This window comes from Neospora caninum, chromosome IV, assembly GCF_000208865.1.
Source record: "Neospora caninum Liverpool complete genome, chromosome IV".
In the NCBI taxonomy this organism is placed as follows: Eukaryota; Apicomplexa; class Conoidasida; order Eucoccidiorida; family Sarcocystidae; genus Neospora; species Neospora caninum.
In genome coordinates this window covers 1,580,814-1,600,835 of record NC_018389.1, presented here as the reverse complement: position 1 = coordinate 1,600,835, position 20,022 = coordinate 1,580,814, and the positions used below count along the sequence as shown (strand labels likewise).

The 20,022-nt window shown below is 58.8% G+C and overlaps 3 protein-coding genes across 3 annotated transcripts; 1 reads left to right on the top strand and 2 right to left on the bottom strand.

The window, feature by feature from the left end:
• Positions 1-614: 614 nt before the first annotated feature.
• Positions 615-7,930, bottom strand: NCLIV_011470 (conserved hypothetical protein; the record flags this gene model as incomplete). Its single annotated transcript, XM_003880665.1, has 2 exons — positions 615-1,126; positions 1,600-7,930. The coding sequence occupies 2 exons, from the start codon at positions 7,928-7,930 to the stop codon at positions 615-617; spliced, it is 6,843 nt and encodes a 2,280-aa protein (XP_003880714.1).
• Positions 7,931-10,689: 2,759 nt separating this feature from the next.
• Positions 10,690-13,993, top strand: NCLIV_011460 (conserved hypothetical protein; the record flags this gene model as incomplete). The annotated part of the gene is made up of 3 exons (XM_003880664.1): positions 10,690-10,992; positions 11,639-12,047; positions 12,591-13,993. 3 exons carry the CDS (start codon positions 10,690-10,692, stop codon positions 13,991-13,993), a joined length of 2,115 nt encoding a protein of 704 aa, XP_003880713.1.
• Positions 13,994-17,349: 3,356 nt separating this feature from the next.
• NCLIV_011450 (conserved hypothetical protein) lies at positions 17,350-19,520 on the bottom strand (the record flags this gene model as incomplete). The annotated part of the gene is made up of 3 exons (XM_003880663.1): positions 17,350-17,690; positions 18,454-18,574; positions 19,410-19,520. 3 exons carry the CDS (start codon positions 19,518-19,520, stop codon positions 17,350-17,352), a joined length of 573 nt encoding a protein of 190 aa, XP_003880712.1.
• Positions 19,521-20,022: the final 502 nt, after the last annotated feature.

The following is a 20,022-nucleotide window of genomic DNA, read 5'->3' as shown; positions in this document are numbered from 1 at the left end:
CGCGAACACCTGGCAGGTACAAGTGCCATCCGTCCCTGGATCCTGTCCCAAGTTCCTAGCACAACTCGTTAACACGACCCTTCAGTCTCCGGCGCTTTTCTTTCCCGGTTTTCTTCTCACTGGTTCAGCCCCTTTTCCTGTTCAGTAGAGTCGCCTTCACACCACCCAAGCAGGAAATGAGCAGAGACAGCAATTCCGAAGACTCGAAAGCCACTCTGAACAGCGAGAGAAGGCATGCAAGCGAGGGTTTTTCAGGCCGCGCCACACGTCACTCTCCCGTCTCGATCTTCTGTTTGACTTCCCACATCGCAACGGAGGCAATCCTCTCTTCTCGCCATCCTCAGGTACCTCTCGATCGTCTGCAATGTCATCGCCCTCTCGCCTTTCTGACTTCTCACTCACCCACCAAAAATTCTGAACCGAAGTGTTCCCCGCACCCCCCCAATTCCTCGACCCGAACGCACCCCTGAAAACCCCGATCACTCTGAATCCGGAAGGAGATCCCCCGCCTTCGAATTTCGCTCCTGAAACGTATCTCGTCTTCTCGCCTTACTCCGTCATTCTCGTCCTCTCGCTCCGCTTCGAACTTCTTCCCTTTTTCTTCGCGCCTTCGGCTAATACCAGGCGCTATCAAGAAAGGTGAGAAGATCGTCGTCCTCATCGACCTCCTCGTCGCCCAGCAGATAGCCGAGGAACGTCGCGCGGCGCCCATGGGGCTGCGCGCCTTCGCCACGTCCCGCCTCGCCCTCCGCGCCCTGTTCCCAGTCTCCTTCTCTGTCTCCCGCGCCCCCACTGGCGCCTCCCGCCTCGCCGCTCTGGCGCGCCTGTCGCTCCCGGCCAGGCGGCCTTTCTGTCTCCTCGAAGAGACTCGGCGGAAAGAGACTCGGCGGTTTCTTCACGAACGTCACGGAATGAATGGCCACCTTTGAGCCGCGAACGCCCCAGTCGTCGCGACGGCTGCGGCCGGCTGCAAAGCCGGGAGAAGGCGACAAAGGTGACAACGGCGAAGACCCGACGCCAAAGAACGACGGGGCAACCGACCCCTCGACGACGACGTCTGTGCGCCGGCGTCGGCTCGTGTCGAGAGCCCGGACAAAATTCGTGAAGGTCCTCGCAAGTCCCGAACCTGGCGAGAAAGAGACACACCAAGCAGCCACTTCAAAAAGCAGTTCGAAAACGACGGCACACAGCTGGTGACCTTGACTGCGCAAAAAAACGTCTGCTTGCGAAGGGTGCTCACCCCATCGACGAACGGAGGCCCAAGCATGGAATCGATGGAGTCTCCCGTTCGCCCCTGTAGTTTAGCCATCACAGCACTGGAACCACCGGAGCAGTCTCGGCTGCCTTTTCTCCCTTCTTAGAACCTCTCCGAAGGACCATCTCAAGCTTTATCTGTTTGCTTGCATTGTTTGGAATCGGAACCTTCGTTTTTCGTCCCAGGGGGAAAGGCATACGGCGCCTTCGTTTCAATCGCGCAGAGAGGGTTCGCGTGTTCGCGCTCGGCCCTCAACTATACTGGGAACGTCTTCACTGGCTGCCCCATGAAAGCCCAAAGGTCGCGCGGCAGTTCCCCGCATCCGTCTTGTTTTCTGAGCTTACCGATTCCACCTTCATCTCGCGCGCCGTAGACCTCATCGACAATCGTTCGCGAGCGAACAAATCCATCGACGTCTTCATCGTCTGTCTCGTCTCCTGCGCCGTCGTCCTCCGTCTCCGAGTCGGAGTCGCGTCCCCCTGGACCTGGGGCGTACGTGCCGAAGCCCGCGGCCGCATCAAGGTCTTCTCTCCTTCCGCCCTCGGCGCCCTCCCGCCCCTGTCTCCGCGCGTTCCCCCAGCCGCCTTCATCTCGGAACCCCCGCAGCTCCTGGCGTCTTCTCCTCCAGCCTCCCTCTTCCTCTTCGGAGGAAGGGTTTGCGTCGCTGTCCCGACCTCTCCACTCTCGGCCTGTTCGCTCTCGCTCCTCTCGCGCGTCGCTCGCTGCTTCTCCCTCGGCCCCCACCTCTCTTTCACGGCAGGCAGCCGTCGCCGCCTGCCGCGCCGCGCAGCGACAACACATCCCGCACGCCTTCCGGCTGCTGCGTGCTTGCGGCTGTTCCTCGCGGTCGCCACGTCCGCTCGCGCCCGGTCGCCGGCGGCCTTCTCCTCCCCAGCTCCAGCCCGCCCGGTCAAACGTTCGCCCCCCGCCTCCTGGAAACGCAGCAGCGCCTTGAGGCCGCAGGGCGATAGGCGGTCCGTCCTTCCGCCGGCACTTGATGCTTTCTAGCTGAAAGTGCTGGTCTTCCATGAACGCCGCAATCCCGCGAAAGTAGGCAAACACGTCGCCCTCAATGAAGAACATTTCTCCGTAATGGAGTTCGACGACTTCGAGCGTCTCCTCAAAGTCGCGGATCAGCAGCTTCAAATTGTACAGCGCGAGACCTTGCAGATGCTCCGCCTCGAGGTCATCCGGCCGCGCTCCATACCGCGGCGCGGCGTAGGTGCTGCCTCTGGGGCGAGGGCCCAGACTCGGGGAAGAACTGCCCAGAGTCTCGTCCTCGTTCATCGCCCCCGAGGCTCTTCGCATCTCTCTCGCGCGCGTGTCCCCCTCCACCCACGCCCGCCCTGCGCTCGAGAGCTGGCCCTCGGCGGACGAGGCCGACTCGAGGCGGCTGTCGTCCCCGCCGCTCGCGCCGCGTCTCCAAAGAACCGCGCTCGCAGTTCCGTCCAGGGTCGAGACAGTCCGCGCGTCCGACGTCTCTCGGGCCTCGGACCCCCATCCCGACGTCGAGGAGCTGGACGCCGTGTGGGCGTCGCTGCCGTGGCTTTCCATGCGGTCGCTCCCTCCCGGCCTGCCGCCACGGGAAACAAGTGCCCGCCTGCCTCGCCACCCTCCGGCGTCGAGCGCCGCCTCAGTGGGGTTGAGCGCATCGCTGCGGCCGCGCGCGAATCTGTCTCCGCGCCGCGGAGACGACACGCCCGGGACCTCGCGGCTCTCGCCCGCATCCACCAGCTGCAGCTGCTGGAATTTGTAGATGCGCAGGACCTTGACGGGGGGGCGTGACCAGGGCGGGAGATCTGCGAGGTACGCGTAGCTGCCCAGGAAAACAAAGTCGTGCGTCAGGAGGCGGAAGGGGATCTCCAGCCCCTGGAGACGCGGGTGGAGGACCGGGTCTTCGCACACCTGCTCGAGCAGAAACGACTCGTACAGCGGCAAGGCAAACCGCGGCAGGCGCTGGAGGATGCGCATCACCTGCTCCGTGACGCTCCGCTTCGGAACCATCATAAGCGACCGCAGTTTCCGCTGGTCCACAAACAGGTCGACTGACGGAATGACCAGGTGGTTCGCGGGCGCATGCACCAGAAAGCGCGCCGCCAGCGCAACCTTGTTCGCCATCGTCGCGGCCAGCCGCGCCGCCGCGTTCGCCTGGAGCTCCGCCAGACGGGCTGGAGGAAGGCCCGCGTGGAACGACGGCAGGCGCGTGGCGAGGAACGTCGCCATCGAGGGCGCCGCGGACCCCGCAAGCGGCGCCTGACCCGCGCTCGAGAACCCAGAGAACCCCGAGGCAAGCGCTCCGCCGTCCCGCATATCAAAGAGAAAGGAGAGATCGAGCGCGGCCTGGCGCGACACATGCGCCGTCGAGGCACGCCGCTTCAGCCCTTCTTCCGAGTCCGGACTCTGCCGATCTCGGCAGCAGCACGTCCCACAGACGCACGTGCAGGCGCCGTCTTTCCGCGACGCGGACGCGGGTGCACTGCCCGCCGGTGGGTGCGCGCTGTCTGTACTGCAGCCAATGCAGCAGCAACAGAAGCCACAGAGGCGACCGGCACAGGCGCGCCGGCGGACGACCTGCGCGAAATCGTCGAACGCCACTTGCGACGTGAGGGGTAGTCGGTCGAGGTTCACCCACTGGAACTTCGACTTGGGCACGGTTTGAGCGGGGGCCGACTGGCGAGACGCGCCGGGCGGAAACGAAGAGCTAGAGGCGACAGACGACTCTCGGGAAGAACCCGAACCCTCCAGCTCAGATCCCGCTCGAGGCGCGACGGAACAGTACGCAGAGTAAGAAGAGGAAGACGAGGACGAAGAAGACGAGGACGAAGATGAGGACGAAGAAGACGAGGACGAAGATGAGGACGAAGAAGAGGAGGAAGAAGCCGAGGGAGGGGAGGAAGAAGAGGGAGGCGAAGAAGACGAAACAGATGAAGAAGAACAGGACGTCGGGGAAGGAGAGGATGAAGAAGAGGACGACGCAGAACAGGAAGTAGGGGAGGACGAGGAAGACGACGAAGAGCAAGAGGGAGGGGAGCGGAACGGGGGCGAGGAAGGCCCAGCAGGAGAGGAATCAAGGCCGCCCTCGCTGTGTGGATGATGCGCCTCAGGCTGATCTGAATAGCGTCGGGACAGCGCAGCGTTCCAGGATGGGCCCTCAGGGCGCGTCGGGGTGGAAGATGTCGGCACGAGGGATGAGTCCGCTGTGCGCGTCGCCTCATTCCTTGTCGGCCTCTCCCTCTTCTCCGGCCTCCTTTCGGACTCTTCATCTGTCCACGACGAGCTGGTCGGGCCTCCACATTCACAATGCGAAGACGCCAGCGAGGACGAGAAACCACACGACGAAAACGAAGAGGCGAGAGAGGCGCGAGATGCCGTGGATCGGGAAGCGCAAGACTCCAGACTCGCACGCGACTGATAGCCCACCTTGCGATCGCCTACCGCCTCTTTCGCATCGGCAGCGCCTTTTCGCCCGTTTCCTCCTTCGGCCTGTTCGCGGAGTGTACCCTCCGCCTTCTCCAAATCAACGTGACTGTCCTGCGGCGTTGTGCACGGCGTGTCGCTGCGCTCTGGGCTCTGCGTCGGCTGATCGACGGACGCCCCCGGCGCTGTTGATGGCGGCGCCGTCGTCTGGGAAGAGTCCGACAGGACGCAGGACAACCCGGCGGATGACACGAGGACAGGCTGCGAGCGGGGAGACGAGGGCGGTGAGGCCGCAGACGGCGACGGCGAGAAGGGGGAAGCGAAGCGCAGAGACTGTGAAGAGTTGGTGAGAGAACCGCTGCTCTTCAGATCACTCCCTGGGTTCAACTGGTCTGCGCTCTGACGACGCTGCGCGTCTCCGCCTTCGTCCACGCTGTCTCCCTTCCTCTCGCGATCTTTTCTTCCTTCTTCCCCCAGTCGCCCCGCGCCGCGTGCTTCCTCAACCTCCTTCTTCACCCGCGCCGTCTGTCGCTCGTATCCCAGCGCCTCTCGCGCTTCCTCTGCCTTGTCCTTTCGGACGTCGCGGCGAACCTTCGTCTCTCGCGGTGACTGGCTGCGCGGCGAGCTCTGGGTTGCGCCTCCTCCAGCTCCCGCGCCCACATAGGTCTGTTCCCGCACCGAGCGTTCTCTCTCGGCCTCGGGGACTCCGGGCGAAGACGGGGAAACAGAAGGCGCACGGCGGTCCCTTCGTCTCCCTCTCCGCTCTCGGCTCCGGGACGACGGAGCGAGACGGAGCAAGTCGAAGAAGCTCAACCCTGCAGCCGACTTGTCGCGCTTCCCTCGCCTCTCAGCGTGTCCAGCAGCCCTCGAATCGACCGGCCGAGGCTCCTCTCGCCGCCGCGGAGACGCGCTGCGCGACGACGAGGACAGCGAGCGAGGAGGGGACAGAGACTCTGATCGCGAAGACAAAGACTGGGAACGCGAAGGCAACGACGAAGACGAAGGCGACAACGACGAAGACGAAGGCGACAACGACGATGATGAAGGCGACAACGACGAAGATGAAGGCGACGACGACGAAGGTGAAGGCGACGACGACGAAGGTGAAAGCGAGGAATCCACAGAGGAGAGGCGCACATGCACTCTGTGTCGAGACGCAGAGAGACCCTCGCCTCGTCCGGACCTCCCGACGGCGCTGGGTGAAGTGGAGGTCCGTGAGGTGGTGCCTTTCTCACGCCCTTCGCCTAGACGAAATACTCGAGGCCTGTTTTCCATCTCTGCTCCTTCAGCGGTTCTCGCGTCTGCCCCGGACCGCGCCATCCGAGCTGACGCGCTCTGCACCGTCGCGTTTTCGCCGTTCGCCCGCCCCACGGCTGCCTCGCCTCTTTGGGGTTCCAGCGGTGGATCGACGGGCCCTCTCGCTTTTTTCCCGCCGTTCCCCGTCACAACAGGCGCTCTGCGTGAGCCTTCGCCCCTCAGCTGCTCTTCCAGTTCGCCCGCGTCGGGACACGACGAGCGCGCAGAAGACAAAGCTGTCCACGGGCTGCCGCGCGCGTGGTCCTGCTGGATGCCAAAGAGCGGCGTGAAGAGTCGCAGCCAGCCGGCGGCCTTGCTTTTGCTGGCCGACTGTGTCTCGCTCCCAATCCCCTTTCTCCGCCGCTCGCCGACGCCTGTGTCCGCCCTCTGAAGACTCGCGGCTCGCGACAGCAAGTGGAGACGAAGCGCAGGCACCCTCCCGGAGCGCCGCGCGCGCCTCTCTGTGCGAGCCCCTTGCGCGACGCGCACGCGGCCCAGCGAGTGCGGCGACGCGCGCAGCTCGCCAGACCCGAAGCTCGCCGCTCGGAAACTTGCAGAGAGCGAACGAGAAGCGTGGGAACTGTACGTGGAAGAGAGAAACGTTTTTCGCAGAGCCGGCGCGAGCCGCCTGGGCGGAACAACTCTGCAGGGGTGACGAGGAAGCGAACGGTGATTCCTCGCGCGGTGTCGGCGGCGCGCCGAGGAATGCATGTTCCCGCTGAGTCCAGGGGACGGGGAGACAGAGGTCGGCGACCGCGAGTGGTACGCCGGTCGGCGTTGAAAAACGTGCGACAGCCCAGTGGCTCCAGTCCCCCTCTCTCTTGGATGCTCCACATCTGTGTCGCTGCCTTCAGCCGTTTTCATCTCCATGGTGACGACACTAGTGTCGGACGAAACGTTCGTGTCTTCACTCGACGTGAACGCCACAGACGACTGAAAGCTGCTCTGGCTCGTGGTCAGGGAGTTGTTTGCAGATCCGCTGCTCCGCCCGTGTCGCGCTCTCCATGAGGCCGTGCGTAGGTATCTGCTTGACTCGCCGCCGCGCTCGCTGGACCGTCGTCCCGTCCCCGGCCGTCCCAGGCCTGTCACCGGCACACGCGCGCGAAACAGCGAGAAAAGATCCGCCCGCGCAGTCGGCCTGGGGGTTCGAGCGCCATCGTTCGCCTCGCTGGAGTCGTCTGACGTCCGGTTATCGGAAAACAGACTGTCGTCGCTGGTTTCGCTAGAGGAGCCCGCCGCTTCACGGTCGGCCGGCCGCTTGCTCTCGACACTGCTCGGGACGCTTCTGTTGTCAGGTGTAGCTACACCGGAAGAAGACGTGTTGTCAGACGAACTGGACCGAGACGACGCAGCCTCCGACAGACTGCTGGGCGAGTCCGATGTCGGCTCGTCCTTCGCTGTCAAACCTTCCGATGAATCCGAGAAGAAATCACCGCCATCAGGCGGAGCTCGGATTTCTTTTGCTTTCCTCCGCATGCGCTCGGCTGCCTGCGCCTTGATGCGGGCCAGAGCCCGCACCCTTCCACCAGCGCCGCCCGGGAGACCAGGCACCGAGGACGTCCAAGTGGACTGGGACTGCAACACGCATGCGTAGTCAGCGGGGAGAGTGGCGACAAGAGAGGAATGCTCTTCTGTGGCCATCGCCGAGGGGGACGGCCGCGCAAAGGACGGATTTTCTGAACACGACGCGGGCAGTGCTCTCCCATAGGTTAGAAAAGAGGTCGAACCGGCTGGTCCCTTTCCTGGAGCTTGACTCGCGTGATGGCCGAATGCATCTGAGACGGGAGCTGCATTCAGTTGTGAAGCGCGGTAGACGTGGTTGAAGGTCCGTTGGAGCGGCTCTGCTGCGTGGGGTTCGCAGACCCCAGAACGCGTGCAGCTGGGGCCTTTTTCGACCGCACCTGCAAAGGAGGCGCTGTCGCCCGATGGCGAAGTTCCGCAGTCTGGTTCTTCGCTTACCATTTTTCTACGTCGGAGTGAGGCTGTCCCGTACAGCGGGTCGGCACACGAGCCAACTTGGGGATCGACGTGGGACACTGCCGAGTCGGCCTCTGCACGCGTTGAAGAAGGGAACTGGGAGCCCCGCGGAGATGCAGAGCTGGCCCATCAGCAGAAGCCCTCACGGGTCCTGAGACGGCAGACTTTTTCCCAGCGGAAATCGGCAATCGACATCCCCGGGCATCGACTGCCGGCGTTCGATTGCAAGCCGACAGCGGCTAACTTAAAAGCGGCGAACTCCTCTCCGAGGAAGACGGAAAGCCTCTCCCCCTCGCGCAGGGGAGCGAAGGACGAAGACAAAGAAGAAATGGGCTCATGGAAAAAGAAGTGAAAAATGCATGTGCCCCGGATGTGCAGTCGGGGATATACACGGGCACTGGCCGGAGGTTGTCGGAGGCGACGGAAGCAACGGGGCGACACGCCAGATCACGTCCGCGAGAGACAGCAGGACAAACGAAACCGCTCAGAGATCCGAAAAAGCCAACGATGTTTCCTCGAAGCTCCACGAGCGAAAGCAGAAACCCGGGAGTCGGGGGAAAACGGGGGTACAGACACCCGGCATGGGAGCTAGCGCTAGCAGAAACGCATCCGAAACAGGCAGGAAAACGCGAGCAATTGTCCACGAAAAAGAACGGGGCATCGGCAGACAAACGTAAAACAATAGGTGAGGGGATCGCACTTCCACATGGCGAAAAAGGCGGTTACGTACCGTCCGTAAAAAGAGTCGGACGATGGCAATCGAAACAGCAGCGCTACCAGCCCAGTTGCCGGTCGATGAAACCGGATTTCCGCCGGCGAAGGAAGGCGACCCGCATCACGGAACCACGCCACAAGCAATAACTGCCAGAGACGAAACTTAATTCAGCGTTTGGTTTTAAAAACGAATCGACGCCGCTCCACGCAGAAAGAGCAGAGCCTTCCTAGCGCCGCTGCAGCCGTACTGCGTTTACGCCTGCATCACCTCGGAGCAAGGAGTTAACACCTCCCTCCCTGCAACATTTTCTCACGAAAGCACAAACGGCCCGTACGACACTCTCCTTTGTGTGTTATGAAAGCAGACGCGGAGTCAACAGACTCGCGGCGTTCCTCTCCTTCTGTCCCATCTTGTCGAACGCAAGCGAAAAAAAAACCAGGTGCGCAACTTCTTCGCCCCCAACTCGAGAGTCTCCTGGTGCCTACGGAACGCGATGGGAAGGGAGAGACGTGGGGGGAAGATGGACGCTCTGCGTGTGCCGTGGCAGTAAATATGCTGGGTTTTACACTGGAGCGTTCTGTCCCTCCGTTTGGACTTTCTTGCCAATCTGCACGCTTCCTCTCGGTTCTACTTCCCGACTCGGCTAGAGCCTATCCAGCGAGGAAGGCCTCGCCGCTCGCAGGTTCTCACCCCTTTGCTGTGGAAAGAGACGCCGTCGACGTTGAGCCTTTGTGAGGCCCAGAGTCACGCGAGCGTGCGTTTCTGTCGCGATTGCTTTTTGGTTCTTCCTCATCTTCGTTCACGGGCGAACGGAGGTCCGTAGAGAGGCCGATGTTTTCCGCCAGGCAACTGCGCCTTGTGCCTCTCTCGCTATAGTCAGCCGGGTCTCGTGCGTTCGCCCAGCTGTGGCAGCGCTTCGCACATTCTGAGAGGGAAAAAACAGACTTTGGTTCCGGGGACAAACAGAAGCGCCGTGACCCAGCAAAATGAAGCGATGACTCGAGAGCAAAGAGCTCGGATTTTGGTTTGTCTTGCAGTCTGGCTTTCTCCTGCGACGAGCTGCTGGAGGTATATGTGCCCTACACATGCGCCAGAGCGCGTCACTTTGAAACAGCTGCGAGTGTAACCTCGCGCTGTGTTTGTTCCGTACTTCCCGCGCTTTTCAGTGCTTACTGAAAAGAGGCTCACCTCGAGTGCGGCGGTCGTTTTTCCGCGTTGACTGCGGGCTTTGTTTTCGCTCGGTCCCTCTACCTCCTACTGCGTATGTCCCGTCCACAGCGCCGTATACCCGGCCCCTTCTAGCCTCTTCAAGATGCTTTCCACCCTCTCCTCGCTGGCGTCTTTTGTCTTTTCTGTTTCTGCTCCGGGTCCTGAGGATCCTCGACCCGCTGTCCCTGCTTCGTCCGACGATCCCGCATCTCGCGGCGTGCGCAGCCACTCCCCTCACACTTTCGCTTCTTCCCGTCGCCCTCGCTCGTCGCCTCCCTCCCGAATCTGTCAAGACTCCGCGACCTCTTCCTCTCCCAGGTCGGCGGACGCGTCGCGCGAGAACACGGAAGACAACTGCGAGGCGGGAAGAGACCGATGCAAACACACAGAAGAACCGCGCCCCATCGACATCTGGTCCACACCGCTCTGTTTGCATGTCGGTTCCGACGTCCTCCCGGCGCGAGCGTCGCCCGGGCGGATGCCCCCGCGCTGTCTCGGGCGACGCAGCGTTTTGCCACGAAAACCGATTCCCGAAGAAAGGAACCGAAATGGACGAGCCCACGACGTTGAAGTGCCAAGCTCGCGTCCTCTGTCGCGCCGTCCGCGGGTCGGAAATGATTCTTCCCGCGCCACACCCAGCCAGCTGCGCAGCCTAACCGCTCGACCCTCCCTTTCGTCCTCTGCGTCCTCTGCGTCCTCGCCTGCCTCGGCCAACCGTCCTTCGTCTCCCGTCTTTCCCGCTTCTCCGTCGGTATTTCTGTCCGCAGCGGCTCGGCAGGCGTCCTCGACGCTCGCCTCGCCGCCAGCGGTTCACGTGGGTATGCGCGGGAATCGGACGCATCTGGAAGTGTTTGCGAATGCTGGTCTCGGTCTCGATGGCGACAGCGAAGGCGAGGAGGGCGGAGTCGGCGAGGAAGGCGAAGGGACGGGGGGGACGCCCAGGGCGGCTGGCCACGCGCCTCCGCGGAGCAGAGGCGCAGACGCTCCGAGACACGACCAGCGACGCACGCGGGGGGGTGTTCGAGGACGCGCAGCAACCATTCTCGGGAACGTCCCGTGCTTCTGCCTCCCCCTCGAAGACGTCATCTCGACGATTGCGACGGCGGAACGCGCGGCGCTTCTGGTAAGTGTGCAGTTGAGAGTCGCAACGTCTGGTGTGCTTGGAATCGAGGCAAGGCACTTGGGTGGCGCAGCAAACAATCTCGGGAACGTCCCGTGCTTTTCTGCCGGGGCCTGCGCGTCTCCTCTTTGGAACAGGGTTGCCTGCGCATGCAGGGAAGCAGGCCTCGAGCTGTGGACAACTGCGTAGACAGTAGCAGGCAGAAGGCAGGAGATGGTGTGTGCGACTCCATATAAAGACGTGGGATGTGGGGATTCGAATCAGTGAGCTGGCATCTTGTCAACTCGTTTGGCGGAAGCGCGTAGGCAATCCCGCGCTTTCGGCTCCTCTGCAGGAATCTGAGAGCGGTGTTTACTTCCAACAACTCGGTCTCCAGTTCTGCGCTCCCTTCTGGTTCGTCAATCAGCTCTGGGCTTCGTGCGGCCACTGGTGCCACTCCGCTTCTCGGTGCGTGTGTGTGTGTGCATCCTCTCTCGCCGCGCTGGGTCTCCCCTTTCTCGCCTTCCCTGGGTGTGTGTCCGTCTCTCTCAGTCGCTCTCGCTGCTGCGCTCTCCATCTGGCTGGTTTTTTCTCGTCCGTGCCTTCCTTCGCATTCGTCATCTTTTCTCTCTCTGTTCCCTGCGACTCCTCTGTGATGTGGCTGCTCCAGACGCGTTTGCGCGGTGTTGAGGTTCGCAGTTTCGTCTTGGAGAACAGCTACTTTTTCGACGCCTTGGCGAGTCACGTCTTTGCGTTGCCTGTGGACGCGAGGCCGCCTCTCGACCTCCTTCGGATCGTCAACTACCGGAATGAAGATCTGCGCGACACACTCTCTCCCGGGGAACTCGACCGGGTCAGGAAAGCTGAAATCGACCTTGTGCAGCAAATGCAGAGAGAGGATGTGCAGGAGGAAGCGCGGGTGCGACGGCTCCACGAGGAAGAAACAGAACGGCGCCGAACCGGAGACGAGGGCAAGCGAAGCAGCGAGGACGCGGCGACAGCGGATCTCCGAGAAGGCCCCAGTGGCAGCGACGCAGAGGCAGGAGACGAAGGAGAGGACAACGCCTGCCTGGGCAGTGGTGAAAGTGAAGAGAGAGGTCTTGCTGAGGAAAGACAAACAGCGGAGCGAGAACGGGGCGGGCGTCATGAAGGGGGAGAACAGACACCCGAGAGAAGAAGAACTCGAAGACCTTCCACGGAGTGTAATGTGCACAGGGGTGGAGCCAGCAGGCACGGGGGGGAATATCCACGCGGGAGTACTGACGTGGACACATCGCCCGTTGCTTCTTCCAACTCTTGTTCTCCGTCCTCCACGTCCTGTCCGATGTCCACCTCCAACCACGGAGTTGCTTCAGGACGAGACGAGGGATTCTCGGGTTCGAATGTGTCCACTGCCGCCGCGTGCATGCAGATGAACTCTCCTTCCCGTTCGCGTCGCCGTCCACGTGAGGATGGTACATCCGGGTCAGCTCATGCGGAAGGCGCGAGGCCGGCCGGCGACTTTTCTTCGTCCTCGCCTCCGAATTGTCAGGGCCCTCCACCCCTCTCTCGCCGTTCTCTCCGCATCTCGTCTTCCTCGTCTTCTGCGTCATCTATTTCTTTGCCTTCGTTTCCGTCCTCAGAGGCTTTCTCCGCGCCCTTACCTCTCGTCGTCTCCAAGTCGCTCCCGGTCGTCCCTCGGCCTGTCCAGCGCCACGTGCGTTCTCTGCTCTCGCACTTCCCTCGCATTCGGACAATTGAGTTGCTCTTTTCTCCGCGGAAGAAATTTTTCTCTTCCCCCGCGCACGCTATGGCCTTCGTCTCCCCGTTCGCTGTCTTTGCAGAGGCATTTGGCTTCGAATTGCGCCCGATTGAGCTCCATCCAATCACCCGAGCTTGTCCTGGGTGTACAGACACCGAAGGACAAATTGGGAGGTTACCCAAACTGGAAATTGGGTCACCGAAAGGTGGCCGACGCGACATGTGCCCTCAAGGTTCTTCCGGTTGCGCAGGAACTCACTCACTTCCTCACGGGCGCAGTTGCCTCTCAGCCGCATTGGGTCCACCCGAGGACAGCTTCGAAGCCGCAAGGACGCGACACTCTCTCCAGGTACCCGACTTCTCCAGTGGAGGCACTCCTGACTGTTCGTATACCATTGGCGGCCATTGTCTTCGGTACAACAAAGGGCTCTGCGTCTGTTGCGATGAAGAGGAGATTGGCGCGGCCCTCGCAGCTCGGCTTGTCGCCGAATATAAGGCGAAGCTAGAGAGGGACATGAGAAAGTTGCTTGCACTGAGGACAGCGCTCGCGCAGCATGCGGGGACGCCGAAGAAGACGAAGCCGCTGGAGGCAAACGACGGAGGTGTGAGGGAGAGGAACGTTGAAAGAAACGGGGGAGCACGGTCTGCGACAGAGGACAGCGATATTGAGCAGAGGAGAGACACAATATTGGCAAGAGAGGAGATGCGTCGTGAAACGGGTGACGCCAACGATGCTGGATTGCAAGACAAGATAACAGAACTCAAGGAAAAATCGCAGGCGGGATCAGGTGAAGGCGCGACTGCCGGCACGACTTGCGCTTCTTCGTGTCCAAAGTCTCCACGCACGAGCGAAAGGTTTTCTTATTTCGCTGGAGACGCCCAATCTGTAGTTGCGGACGACGCCGATGACAAGGAGACCCAGACAGGAGAGGTTCGATGGGCAGAATGCCAGGCGCTCCTCTTGTCGCAATCTGACGTAGAAGCGCTGCAGTCCGACCAGCAGCAAGAGCGGAAGGGAGGCGAGTTTAGTAGAGGGGAGAAGCAGCGCCATCAGGCAAGGAAGGAGGAAGGAAGTCTCATAACCTCTAGCCGCTTCGTTGGAGAGGAAAAGCACGGAACACCCAGTCGGGGCCGTGAACACCTTAGGGGCGGGGACGGATGCAGAAGGGAAGGAGAACGACTACGCAAACCGAAAAACAGCACGGATCCTGTTTCTTTCCCCATCCTTGGTTTTCTCGTTCGTGACATTACCCTGTCTCATCCGGTGGCGGATGCTGACGAGTAGGCTTCTCGCTTGCTGCATTCATGGTGCTGGCGAGAAAAGGAGGCAGTGCTTGGCAAGCGGTGACAATGGTACTTCTTCGTACGGCGGGCCGTCATCATAGTTGGTGAGACCAAAGCGACAAGTGTACAAACCTTGGTTTTTTTGGCGCATGCATGCGAAGCTGGAAAGACGGTTGAGAAGCGGGTCACGCGGGAGGAGGATGAGCGAAGTAGGTGTGGTCATGGAACGTCGCCGGCACTCGAGTCAGGCGAAACGGCAAACTGCCGCATGTTCCGTTTGTGTGGCCGATGAGCAGGAAAATGCAAGCGAAAGCAAATTAAGAGGAAAGACGTTTCTGTCTCCCTCCGGATATTCTGAGGTGAACGATAGTGAGCTGCGGGCACGTTCCTTTCTTCTGCTTTGAAGGCAAGGATCGTTGGGCGTGGCCGCGTGTGTCGCCCTCTCATAATTCCTGAATCTCTAGTTCTGTGAGGAATTGTCACCTTTCCGAGGACACGCGGCGAAGCCAGTGAGGGTGAAGAGACGTGCGGCGTCTGCGGGAAACTCTCCAAGAGGGAGGTTCAGCGTTAGCGTATGCAAGGGAGTTCATGCCTGTTCCTTTAGCCTCAGCAGTGTGGCAGGAAGAGCAGAGGAGAAGCCGCCGCTGCGGAGCTCCATTCGTTCCCCGACGGGACGAGAACCACGCAGACAGCTTAGTTTTGCTGCATTTTTTGTCGGTCGCAAAAATCACCGGAAACGTGGAAAAGCAGCATGTGTGCCCCACATTCGCCTGCATCTCCGAACGTCTGCCAAACCGATAGGAGGGTCGGCGGCCGCGGGTTGTCCACTTTGTATTTCGACCTTATAAACGCTCGGGGCGAAAGGGTTTCTGTGTTTCTTCTTTTGCGTGACTTTGTCGGTAAACGCAGAAAGCACGTTAGAGCGCCAGCTGTGTCCGTGTGCGCTTCGGGTTTCTGGCATGCCGTTGCCGCTTGCAGAAAGGAAAAATGCCTTGTCTTTCGTTTTTCGCTCTCCGGATTCTCGTGTGGAGCATGTGAAGCAGTGTTGTCACCTTGTTTTCATAGGCAGAGACGAAAGGGGAAACCCCTGTTGGTTAAGTGTTTCTTCACAGTGTCCGAAGACGTCAAAAATGTGTGAAACGAGGAAAACACCGTCATCTGTTGTTTTCGCCGTCTTCAGCGGGGACGTTGGAATGCGAGGGCAATGCATGTGGCGTTGACTCGCAGAGGCTCGAAGACAAGGGAGGCGAGGGAGACTGCATTGGAGCTGTTCTTCGCCAGGTCCACTCCATGTGTTTTGTGTGGGTGGGTGGGTATGGAAGAATGGCGGTGGGAATTTTTGTCATTTGTTTTCTTCTGTGGCTTTAAGTGGAGCGAACGAATGCGATCTTGTCACTGCCCTTCTAGGTTGAAAGGTTCCAGGGGTACGGCAGTCGTCCCCTTTGCGGACTGGACATCGTTTTTTTCCAGGACATGAAGAGGCCAGGCCGTGTATAAGCATAGATTCGGAATTACCTCGCCTTTTTGCCCCTAAATGGCTGCCAGAATCCGTGTGCCGGCAGTAGGCGGCAGTTTTGCACACAGGTCCTATGGTGCCAGCTTTGACATGTCAAGCTGCATCGATGTGAAAGTAAGAAGTCCATAGTACGGGATTGATAGTACGGGATTACTTTCGTCCTGTTACTGTTCAAGACTGAACAAGGGTTGCTTCGATTAGAACATGGTTGTGTCGTCTTGTGGAGTAGAGTTATAAAAAGAAACTTCACTGGATGGGAGCGATTTCTGATGGGTGGAATCTCCGCCGATATACAAGGAGAGCCACCATGTCTGTCAAGACTAATATCTGGTCACGTTGACTATCTCCTCTCTCCTTTTCTCCTGTGCCTTCAATGAGAGATGTTTCAAAAAGCATTCCGTCGGTTTGCATGTACGATTTAGATCTATTTGGACCTCCTTCACCAGGTTAACATGTCACATCCCGCAGGCGTACCACGCGGTCACGCGTTCCGACTGGCTATCACAGCCTTTTGCTCTGTGTGGCGTCTGTCAAAACAGCAAACACAGTCGGGCACGGACAGTTCGCGAACCCACTCGCATATCCCCACTTTTTGTGACGACAGTGTTTGCCGTCGCCGATGATCGCTGGCGGCTGCCGGTATCAGTCGCTGCTGTCCGTTCATCGCCCGCTCTGGTTGGATTTTTTCTTAGCTTTCTTAAGAACTCTGTCGTTTTGAAGCTGCCGGCGAAAGGCGGGAAACCTCGTCGGCACAGAGCGAGAAGAAGGCACAGGTGGTGTTTTTGCCTTCATGCTCGGAGTGTTAAAACTCAGCGGGAGAAAGTCGAGAGCCAGCGACAGAAAGGGCACGGAGACTGGCCCGTTTTAACCCAGGCGGGTTGTCAAAATCGCTTTTCGAGAAACCGACAACAGCGCCGTGGCCTGAGCCCACATGTCCCGTTGTTTTACAACGCTTCGGCACCGTGGTAGCAACGCTTCCGGGCATCTTTCTTCTCGCCTTAAGGTCGCAAGACGCGCACCTGTGGAAAAGCCCATCCTATGTAGTACGATGAACAGTATCAGAGAGGACAGCAGAGTGAAACGGTTTTTGCCAAGTAGAATCATGCATCAGATTCACACAACTTGTCCATGGTCAACACTCCCAACACGTGATCTTCGCCCGTGGTTCTCTTCTCTTCCACACTGTGCTAGCAGTGAGCGTGCTGCATCATGATGCCACCTACTTTCTACTTGTCCATTCTGCCCTTCGCCGTCCTTCGGTATGCTTTTGTCTTTCGGTTCTGTCTTCCGTGCTTCTTTCCATTGTCGGCATTCTCTGTTTTCTTCTTCGACACGGTGTGCCTCTTAGCGCCACCCTCTATATGCTCCGGCTTCCATTCCCGGCAACGCTGTCTGCTTCCCTTTGAGCCTCTCGCAACTCGACCAGGCTCTCATCTCTGCCAGTGATCGCCTCGACTGTTCTTTACTCTTCATCTCTTTTTCTTCCTCAACCTCGACCGGTGTTTCTTGTCCACAACACAAAAGTCCAACACCTCCTGTTTGTCTTCGCCTCGAAGTTGCTTCTCCTCTCCGTTGAATCTCACTTCGACTGCATTGTCTTAAACGTGTGCAGGAAACTCCAGCCAGCTGGATATCAGCCGCCCTCTTTTCTCCCCTTCTCACCAGAAGACTACCTCCTGAACGTAACATCGGCTGTCATGGTGTCCCCTTTTCGAGTGGAATACGTGCGCTGGATGAGTCGGAACAGGAGGTCTCTCCGTCGTCCTTGAAAAATTGTTCGTCCAATGTTTGGCTATCGCCCATTCAGTTCCCTGCTTCACCCCTTTCCCCCTATCCTCCCGCTATCTCTGCTCCCTATTCAGTTCCGCTAGTTTCTGTGTCAAAGCTTCCTGAGCGGCTCTCTCCGCAGCGCCAGCCTCAGGTGCAGTTGGTTCAGTTACCTCGAAAATGTTATCTGACGGAGAGGCTTGTGATTCACCCAAAACTGCCATGTTCTTTTCACGAGTAGTGCAGCCGAAAATAGCCTTTTGTCCACTTTCAGATCTCTGCTCTAACGGTTTCGATGAATCGAGGCCTTCCTGCCGGGGGTGAGAAGGACGGCGAGGCCCAGGTGGTCGGTCTTCACCTTCCGAGAGCTCTTCGTCTCGGAGGTCTGCGTTCAAGCCTCCAAAACTCGTGTACACTGTTTCATCCAATCCTGTGAGAACGCCAAGACGCAATCAAGAGACACAAACACGTGTCACCCAGACAGAAAGAAGGCAGCGCCACGGATACGACAGACCGAGAGACAAACGGTTTGACAGATAGATCTATGGACGCATTGGATACGAATGTACGTATCAAATCAATTACTTCTGCTAATGGACACCATCGTTCGACAACAGCCCAGCGCTAAGTAAAAACATAGGCCATGTACGAAAACCCATGCGGTTAATGGTGGGCATCATGCTGTCATCGATGCCTACAGATGCGTGACAATTCCAGACATAAAAATATGCCAGCTGAGGCGTATACAATGCAGACGACTTCCACATGCAAATTCATAATGAAATAAGAAGGGATATGAACAGTAGTCTATTGTATCGACAGAGACAGAGTCGTGGAGGGTGCAGTCAAGCGTCTCTGTGGAGATGTCCTGCCTCCCCTTTCATCCAGCCTAAGCAGCTGGGAAGACCCGTTCAACAAAAAGCGGCTACGGGACTTCTAAAGACACAAAATACTAGTGAAATGGAAGTCCTTGGTACGTGGCACAAGCGACCGAAGTCCACGCTACCATGGAATAGCAAGACGACAAGAGGAGCTAACTATTGGTCCACCTCCCAAGCTGCATGGATGCAAAACGAGTGTTGGCTACCTTGAATGTGCACTGTGTATTGCGGTACAGCCAGCACACAGTGCTGCAGGGAATTTTCAAGCCAACGTGTAAACGACACAATAACACTCACCAAGCTTCTGTCGGGTTGCTTGGATGTGTAGACGCCGGCGCTCTTCATGCACAGACAAGGCACGGCTGGTGTGCAACTTCTTCAGGGCCTCATGTTTTGCCGTCTCGATTCTCCGTGTAGACTAAACACGACAGAAACACACAAGGAACAAGGAATCTGTTCCTCACCGGAAACTGAGAAAGAGAGACAACAACACGTGCTCAAGAACGGGGAACGAGCGGAAACAGAAGGAGAGAGATTATTGATTCCCTCCGTCTTGCGCCAGGCAGGCGTCCGAGGGTTATCGAAAACGTAAAAGCTGAAAACGAAAGAAAGGTGCGATGGGATACCGCCATAGCACTGTAGCATCAAAAGGAAGAACTTCACAACCCGTGAGGACGAAAACGGAAAGCATAACCGACGGGAAGACCACCGGGGAAACTGCACAGTCACTGACCGTCCGCCGCGCCCCTCAAATGCCACGGACGAGCACCCCCCAACAAAGAAACCGCATAGCAATAAAAACCAAAAAGCACACCCAACGTGCCTGTAAGTCACGAATCACACAGCTTCACCATACGAGTCTCATACGAGATCTGCGGGCCTAGATCCACTAAAGCCGAAGCACGGAGCGCGACTGTGCAGTAGTGGCATAAACATTTTTTACAAGCAAGACAGTGAGGAAAGGAACTCAGAAAAGCGTGAGGAGAGCAAGGCGTGGCCTGACACCACAGTGAATCTGATATTCCTTCACAGTCTAGCGCCTGCTTGTGGACCCAAACTCAATCATATGTACCGACCCTTTGCTCGTCACTCTGTCATTGTTAAACTCCAGGTTATACGGCGTGTGCGAACAAAAAATCAATTTGGACAGGGGTGAGCCTAAAGTTCGGACAGAATAAAATGTCTTCCTTTCAACAGAAGGGAACTGGAAAGCTCTGTGAACAAAATCACGAGCCTCAGCGTTCGACGCTCACCGCTTGTTTACGTAGGGCCTTTTGTTCTGCTTCTGTTGACTCGCTCCTCTCCAATTTCGGAGGAGTACGGGGTTCTCTGGTTTTTCCTTCCCCTCTACACACATTCCCCATGGTGACAGTATACAAGTAGACACTTCTGAAAAAAGAAGTAATCTGTCAGTCTGGAGACAGCACAGCTTTGTGCGAAGCTAGCGCGATGTATCCTACGGGAGCTCTGTTCGGGCCGCCTAGGGTCCAGGGACGGCGACCATTGAGGCGGTTACGTGGTGCTAGGAGACGCTTCAGCATACGACAACACGGGCCGTTGGCCTTGACAAAAAGCTGCTACGAGTAGTGAACACGTCTGGAAACCGAAGCAGATGGATCTGGTAACAGCTGGCGTACAAACCGGCACGGCAGCGCAGAAGAGACACGGCAGCAGAGACAGCGACGTGCTGCAGCGAGGTGTCGAACGCATTTTAGAAACGCGAACTCTATCACGGAAAGCTATGCGTTATTCTATTTCTGATGCAAAGTGACAACGGGGAAAGGAGCGCGCTGCAGGTGTTCGACGAAACGGGGGGAGCAAGGGAGAGACGCCGAGAGGAGTCAACAGGGGGACCACCGTGCAGAA